An 8,828-nucleotide genomic window follows, 5' to 3' on the forward strand; every position below is an offset into this window, starting at 1 on the left:
CTTATCGAAAACATCATCCATATATATATCAGTTGAGTCTTTATCTAGTTTTGCTAACACGGTATTTTTCTTCAACATCAGAACGCGTTCTTCGATTAGTCCAGTATTGATGAATATGGTTTTCCTGCTCTTTTTTGATAGTGATAATGATAACGCATGATAAGCGGCTTCCAGAGCAGATATTAAATTTTTATTCAAAAAAGTATTTGTGATTTTTCGAAACTTTTCTCTTACGTTAGTGTTAATATTGTTACAGTCTTCTGCAGCCTCTCTCAATAATTTGGATAATCCACCTTCGATCTTACTAATGTAATTTGTTACGTAACTAATCATTGCATATTCATCATTAATGAATTGTAGATCTATATTTGCCTCAAATAGCTGTAAAATATCGTTGTTATAAGCATTGATCGTCAATTCTTGGGATGACCTTTTAAAAAAAACGCGTCTCTGTTTTAAAGTACTTCGAATAGCCATAATATATTCATTTTCAGTCATATCCAATTTTTGCAGAATATCGTAGTAACTCATGACAATATTTTTCGATGCCAATTCTTGCATAAGATCGTTGATAGCATTGTAACTTTCAGAAGCAATGCCGTTTTTATTCAGAGGTTTCAAAATGCTCGTTTTCTCCATTACAGGATAAGGAATATTGAAGCGACATTTTTTATTTTTCTGACCTTTGTAGCAAGTATGAGTATGCTTATGGGTCTGAAATTTGATGTACGGATTGGTTACGTCATTTTTACAGGTGACGAATCTATCAATAAAGTCGATAACACGATCATTATTGTCATCATTCTCATCGTCATATTGAGGTGCATTTTTTAACCAAAGAAGCATATGTTCGTGTGGACTACCGCGTTGTTGAAATTCAACACGTTGGTAACTGTCTACAAGCACATACTCGCCGAAAATACTATTATTCTGTTGTAACAATCATATGAATTTCTGAACTTTGTAATCAAAATATCGTGCACATGTAACTGGATCATTTCTTATTAACTCAGTCTTTATGTTATCACCTAGATTATAAGCTTCTTCTAAAGAAATAGAATTACCTCCTTTACTATATGTCATTAATGTTTGTAATAGCTCCGGCCAGAAACCCTCTGCTGCTGACAATGTCAAGAAGAAGGTAGGTTTACCTAATTGGCGAATCATTGCTAATACATCTTTCTCCTTTTGTTCCCAAAATGCTGGGGATGATCGCACGTTTTTTAGCATTCTAAATCCATCATCAAATTTGATCATATCATTCACATAACCAGGATTCAACGCATATTTCACCTTCATATTTGTGTGGGTACTTCTTTTTATTCGTCTTAGGCATATGTTGATACTAGACAAACATGAAATTTCTAAACTCTTCTTTGCCATGAATAATATTCTTGAGGGAACACAAGATCGACGGTCGTAACGCCTTATTTCTGATTTCACTCTATCCGTATAAGTGATAGAATTTGGCAGATTAAATGTGTGCCCTGCAAATAGTTTCGGAAAACATAGCTCATCTAAATCTTCAATTTTGTGCCACGACAATGGTTTTTTATTTTGGCCTGGTGCTACGATATTTATTCCTGATTCGCATTCACGTATCAAATCCCTATTATTATTTATTAATAAGACCTCATCATCGTTAATTTGGCTTTGATTTATGATTTCCTGAAATTTCGCGTCCGTCAGTTCTGTAACAGGGCCATTATTTAGACCATTGTCACAACCCACATCGATATCTGTTTCGTCGATTATAAAATCAATTTTTTGTTCCTGACCATTTTGGCTCTTGAAATATTTGGAATATTTCTCATCAATTGTCACGTCACATTTTTTATATAACGGGGTATTAATCAAATATTTCAAAGCCTCGCTAATTTTTGCAGGTCTAACGGATTCAAACATGTAATTACTCTTATGATCGACATGTCTTTTCAATTGTATTTGAATAGTTTGCATTTGATCGAAACTTCGTGGCAAAACTTTGAGCATGTCGTCAATTTCAATTGGAATATTAACGACGCTACCCTTAAGTCCTAATTGAGGATTCAAAGCATAAGGTTTTAAGGCACGAATCTGCATGAAATTTAATACTGGCGCGACCATTCTCTCCTCCAGATCCGTCAATTCTTCAATACATTTTGGAATCGCTTGAAATTTTAGGCCATTGCGTGTTGATAGTTTGTAAGCTGTCCCTTTATAAGCATAATTTTTGCATGAACAGCAAATGAAATCGGATCCAAAATTGTTTATTTGCACCAACAATTCGGGACCTCTAACGGACTCAATTTTCTGCTTATTGAGTTTAGTGACAGCTGTTCGAAAAAAGAGACCTTCACAACAACAACATATAGAAGATGAAGTTTCTCCTCGGAACTTGATAAATTTTAATTTAACATTGGAACTAGCGTCTTCCTTTCTAGTACGGAGCAAACGATTATAAAGGATATTTCGAAAGGTAAAAATATCAGTCTGTCTATTCTTGCGTCGTGCAGGCGCATTTTTTCTCGCTTCTTTCTTTCGATACTTCTCATTGCGCCTCAGGTCTTGCATTCTCAGTTTGTTCTTAGATTTTTCTTCTATTTTATAGGCTCGTTTAAATCGCGTTTTCCTCATCCTCTTGATGTTACGTTCGGTTTCTTCATTTTTGTATTCTTGACGTTTTCTCAAAATTTCATTTCTATTAATGTTTTTCTTGATTTCGTCCCTTGCATAGCCAAGACATTTCCGCAACAATTTATTTCGTGCAATATTTTTAGAGGATTCATCACGTCGGTAACTTGGTCTTTTACGAAGCCTCTTATTTGTTGGAAATCCTGTCAGCTGACAGGTCCCTCACACTAACGCACGCAAGGCTCATCCATTTTCTCCCCACTCACGCACACCTGACGCGCTCACCTCAGATGACTGGGGGTTATTAATTCCAGCACCTGAGGCGCCACTTCCTGGACCGCTCTAAATTACCATACGAATTATAATGGTCATGTGACCACAAAATTAGGGCACGTGGCACCTATAAGCCCGTGTCTCGCTCTCATTCGTTTCCGGGAATTCGTTAAAGGAACTTCTCTTTGTACCGCTCAATTCTCGCGTAATCGGATTAATAAATAATCGTGTCAGCTCAGTTATTATCTATTCAAAGAATTCGGTCCGCTCTTTAGTTGAATTTACTCAGCGACTTTACCTGTGACAAGTGTAAAATAAACATTATTATTGACAATTATACAGTTTTTGTAAAACCACGTGCACGTGTCCCGTTCCTTTTTTGACCCGCTCACCACTCTCCGCAAGCCCACATTTTTTCATCAATACCTCCACAAATCCAGATCCCTTAAAAAACATTGGTCCTTCGAGCCGGATTTGTGGGGTATTTATTTCGGTTTTCGGTTTTTTTTGTTGGGTTTTGGCGGGAGTGGAAGTGACGCGTTCAGTGGTGCTCAACCTACGGAGACCAGCTCGTTGGCTCAGCGCACGCAGTGGACCTCAACCAGTCCAGCTCTCCAATCATCAGGGAACTGCATTACCGGCCCGCGGGAATATTTGAATTTTGGAGCAGCTCATCCCCGGGACTTTGGACTTTTTTCTCAACTGCAGCGTTCCTGCACTGGTCCAGCTCAACATCACTCACTCGGCTAAGTAGCATTTAATTACCTCTTGCTACTTTTGCCATTTTTTCTTTGGAATTTNATTTTTTCTTTGGATTATCGGAGTTTTTTTTTGGGATTTGTGCGCTTGCGCTTATCCTTTTTGACAGCTCAAAGTTTATGCATCCGGATTAACTCATTTTGAACCGCTCACTGCAACTTTGGATTTGGTTTACACTTTTGAGTTTTCCTTTTTTTTTGGCCTTCAATTTTATTTCTTTTTGTTGCGCTTTTTTGGAATTTTTTGGAGCATTCAACTTTGTTTTTTTGGCTACCGCTCCCTTTATATTTTCCAACCCTTTTTCGTTTTTTTTTAATTTTTTAATAAATTCTCGCGCCTGCTCAACGGAACCGCTCACTGTTGCTACCTACTAAATTAAGATTCTTCGGTGTTATTACTGTTGCCGCTCAACCGACCGGATACTTAATTTTATCGCTTCTCACTGCTCACTGCTTGGCTTTTGGGGTCGCCTTACTTAGGTTTTTTCCGGGTCATTCGTTTTTTGAGCTGCTCACTTATTTTCAATTATGGCATCATTTGAGGCGACCATTAGCCTGAATAACTCTCGGGCAGCGTTCATCGAACGCGTTTACAAGGAGCTGCTCACAGAAGAGGCGAAAAGCCTCACAATCTCCAATCTCCAGGGTAAACTCGAGATCCTGGAGACCTACTGGGAAAAATTCGAGAGCACTCATGAGAAGCTCATCGGTGGCAGTGGCAAGATCGAAGGGGTCCTTGAATTGCCGTACTTCAAGGACAATCGGTTCGACGTTACTATCGGGCATTATCATGAGGCAAGGGGTATTTTAAGTCAGCTCATTGATAAAAGAGGGATCTCAGGTTCATCTCTTTGGTCTCTCGCGTCTGGGACGGCTCAGCCCACATACACCAAGCGTTATCTCCCTGAGATTTCTCTGCCCAAGTTCGGAGGGGCCTATGGGGGCTGGCGCTCGTTCCGCGATCTTTTCGCGTCTCTGGTCGGCTCGAATATGGATCTACCCAACGTGGAGAAGATGCATTATCTTCGTACTAGTCTCTCAGGAGAGCCAGCTCAACGCATCGCGAATCTTACGATCTCGGATGAGTCATTCTCGATTGCATGGGAACTGCTCTTGTCTCGCTACGAGAATAAGCGACTGCTCATTTCAGCTCATTTGGAACAACTCCTCAGTCCCCCAACCATGACTTCTCACAGTGCCAAAGAGCTCAATGCCCTGCTCACTGTCACCTCTGAGGCACTTAACGCTCTGGAGGCTCTCGGCTCCCCAACCTCCCAGTGGGACCAGGTGATCGTACATACGGTCTCGCAACGGCTCAGCTCAAAGCTTCGTGAAGCCTGGGAGGTCAAGGTCGGTTCATCGGCGGAGTATCCTTCATACAAGGACTTCAAGGATTTCCTCACTGGGAGAGCTCGCGCGATGGAGAGCATCGAGATTAACCCGGCTGCTCGTGCTCCTGCCACAAAGCCCTCCAATGTCAGCTCATCCAAGCAGTCGACCGCTGCGAAGGTTCACCACGGCACCGCTCAACCACCACAAAAATCGAGGCCAGCTCTCAAGTCCGCTCCATCGGTGAAGGACACGTACCTGTGCTCGATGTATGAGGCAGATCATTACCTCACATCCTGCTCATCCTTCCGTCAGCTTTCGGTATCAGCTCGTAGGGAGGTAGTAGAGCGTCGCTACCTCTGCTACAATTGCCTTGGTCGGCACTCGGTGAGGGACTGCAGGTCCAAGACCAAGTGCCAGTATTGCGGGGGCCTCCACCACTCGATGCTCCACAACCAGCCATCGAGTCAGCCTCAACGTCCAGCTCAGCAGAGGCAACAGACCAACTCAACCCAGCAAAAGGCCGTTCCGGTGGTGACCTACACCCACGAAAACGACATCCCCATGGTGGTGACTGGTGACCAAGGCCAGTCAACGTCGTCGGAATGAAGATCACCAGCTCAGATTGCCGTCTCCTGCTCAGGTCACCATTTAGTTTCCGGATCCGCTCAAGACTTCCGCCCTGGGGTCCTCCTGGCTACCAGCCTTGTGCTTTTAGTACGCCCAGATCAGCCAGCTCATCAGGTTCGTCTACTCATCGATCCAGGNAGCGGTGACTGGTGACCAAGGCCAGTCAATGTCGTCGGAATGAAGATCACCAGCTCAGATTGCCGTCTCCTGCTCAGGTCACCATTCAGATTCCGGATCCGCTCCAGACTTCCGCCCTGGGGTCCTTCTGGCTACCAGCCTTGCGCTTTTGGTACGCCCAGATCAGCCAGCTCATCAGGTTCGTCTACTCATCGATCCAGGGTCGGAAATCTCCGTCATCTCAGACCAGCTCGTTCGTCAGCTTGGGCTGTTAAGGCTCAAGACACAGCTACGAATATCGGGGATTGGAGACACGGCATCTGGGCCGGCATTAGGCAAGGTTCGGCTCACAATACAGTCCACTTGCTCTCACTTTCAGCTCAGAGTTTTTGCCTATGCTCTCGGCCAGCTCACAATCTCATTACCGACATTCTCACCAAGTCAGCTCACATGGGATCATCTGGAAGGACTCCAGCTCGCTGATCCCGATTTTCTCACACCAGCACCAATTGACATCCTTCTTGGCGCTGATGTCTATGGACAGCTCATCTTACCACAAGTCATCACCAATGGACCAAACTCACCATCGGCTCAGCTCACGCGACTTGGATGGATCGTATTCGGACCAACGGAAGGTCCTGATACTACTCAAGTAGCAACTTCTCATCTAACGGTCACCAACGAGGATCTCAACGAACTGCTCACCAAATTCTGGATCCAGGAAGAGATCCCTGGGACACCAGAGGTTCAGCTCAACGAGGAGGAAGCGCAGTGTGAAGAACACTTTCAACGGACCCACTCACGAGATGCATCTGGCCGCTACATTGTTCGGATACCGCTCAAATCTCCAGTTTCCTCGCTAGGAGATTCACGATCGTCTGCACTCGCTTGCCTCCATGGTCTGCTCAGGAAACTCTCACGTTATGAGTTTTATCGTCAGCTCTACACGGACTTCCTCAGGGAATATGAAGAGCTCGGCCACATGCGTCGAGTCTCCGGACAGCTCGCTAGATCAGCTCTTCAGCGCCAGTTCAATGGGGGGAGCACGGGCATCGAAATGACCTTAGCACATGAGGGCTCGGCTTCAGGAGGGTTGAAGGTTTCGAGCCGTCTGTGTTCTTCTCGGGCTGACGCTCCTCCGGAATATTTCTTCCCTCATCACGGAGTTCTCAGGGCGAGCAGTGAGACAACGAAGCTTAGAGTTGTTTTCAACGGCTCCAACAAGACCAGCTCAGGACAATCGTTGAACGAGATTATGCACACGGGTGAGAAATTGCAGAAGGATATCTCGGATGTACTTCTCTTTTCTCGGCGGAAACGGCTCATTTTCATGACGGACATAACCAAGATGTTTCGTCAAATTCGAGTACATCCGGAGGATTGGCCACTCCAACAAATACTCCGGACCGACTCAAACGGAGATATCATCACATATCAACTCACCACGGTCACATATGGCACTAGGTCAGCTCTGTTCCTCTCAATACGTGTTCTTCATCGACTCGTTGAGGATGAAGGATCGAACTATCTTCTCGCTGTGGAACCGCTCATGAAAGGACGATATGTTGACGATATCTGCGGGGGTGCTGACTCAGATGAAGAGCTACTCAGGACCGCTCATCAGGTGACACAGCTCTGTCGGTCAGGAGGCTTTCCGCTAGCCAAATGGCACTCAAATAGCCCAGCTCTACTCACATCTCTTCAACCTGACAGCACCTCTCAAGAACAACGATTCATAGAGGACTCGCTCACCAAGATTCTAGGGGTTTCTTGGCATCCTGGAACGGACAACTTCAAGTTCTCCGTCACTCAGCCTGAGACCAGCTCAATAACGAAGAGAATCATTTTATCGGAAACGGCTCAACTCTTCGATCCACTGGGTTTCCTAGCGCCAGTGGTCATACGAGCGAAGATATTGCTCCAGGCTCTATGGATCGAGAAACTGGGATGGGACGAACCAGTTTCCCAGACAACTGCTCAACGATGGAGCCAATTCAGGGAGGAGCTCACACAGTTATCAGAGATCACCATACCTCGGTGGCTTGGACTGCTCACGGATTCCGTCGTCGAAGTACACGGTTTTTCCGACGCATCACAAGTGGCGATGTCAGCCGTGATCTATCTCAAGGTTCTCAACAAGGGAAAATCACAACTCACATTGGTTTGCTCAAAAACGAAGGTCGCACCGCTCAAACGGCTGACAATCCCACGACTAGAACTCACTGCGGCTCTCCTCCTGGCCAAACTGACTAAGTACGTCAAGGACCAACTCAATCTCACGAACGCCACCACCTATCTCTGGACCGACTCATCGGTCACGCTCACGTGGATCAGCTCACACTCCTCAAGATGGAAGGAGTTCGTGAAAAATCGGGTGGCACTCATCCAGGAGCTCACTCAGCAGGCTCATTGGAGATTGGTACCGGGCAAGGAGAATCCTGCAGACTGTGCATCTCGAGGTCTATCAGCGCACCAACTGGTATCTCATAAGCTCTGGTGGAAAGGGCCACCATGGCTTCATCAAGACTGCTCATCATGGCCAACTCACGCTCTGGAAAAAGACCTCAGCGCAGACCTCGAGGAAAAGCCAGGAGTTCTCCTACATGTAAAAGCTCATCCAATCGCGCTCTGGAATCTCGTCGACAGATTCTCATCGTTCAACCGACTGCTCAGGGTCACAGCAATCTGTCGACGATTCATAGCTCGGCTCAGGAAAACCCCCAACTCTTCTCTTCGATACCCGCTCACTCTTGGTGATCTTGAAGAGGCTCGCATCCTCTGGATCAAACTCACGCAGGCAGCTCACTTCAAGGATCAACTCAGAGCGATCTCACGAGGGGAAAGGTTCAGCAAATCCCACCCCCTCACCAAGCACGCACCCTTCATCGATCGCCAAGGGGTATTGAGGATAGGAGGACGCCTCAAGTTTGCTCACATAGGCCTAGAGAGCCGGAACCAAGTGATTATTCCGAAGGAATCTCAACTGACTCAGCTACTCATCGGACAGGCTCATCTAAGGACACTACACGGAGGCACACAGCTCACCCTCACGCAGCTCAGAAGTAGCTACTGGATACTCGGAGGTCGAGCACCAGTACGCTCCTTCAT

General features: G+C 45.4%; 1 protein-coding gene across 1 annotated transcript in view; it reads left to right on the forward strand.

Moving 5' to 3' along the window:
- Positions 1-4,172: 4,172 nt before the first annotated feature.
- Positions 4,173-8,828, forward strand: part of LOC107042676 — a 7,899-nt gene continuing 3,243 nt past the window's right edge. The window contains exons 1-2 of the mRNA XM_015263825.1: positions 4,173-5,550; positions 5,819-8,814. Coding sequence (XP_015119311.1) covers positions 4,173-5,550; positions 5,819-8,814 — 4,374 coding nt within the window. The remainder of the gene's footprint in view (positions 5,551-5,818; positions 8,815-8,828) is intronic.

This window comes from Diachasma alloeum, unplaced genomic scaffold, assembly GCF_001412515.2.
Source record: "Diachasma alloeum isolate Michigan unplaced genomic scaffold, Dall2.0 Dall_scaffold_00501, whole genome shotgun sequence".
NCBI classification, from domain to species: Eukaryota; Metazoa; Arthropoda; class Insecta; order Hymenoptera; family Braconidae; genus Diachasma; species Diachasma alloeum.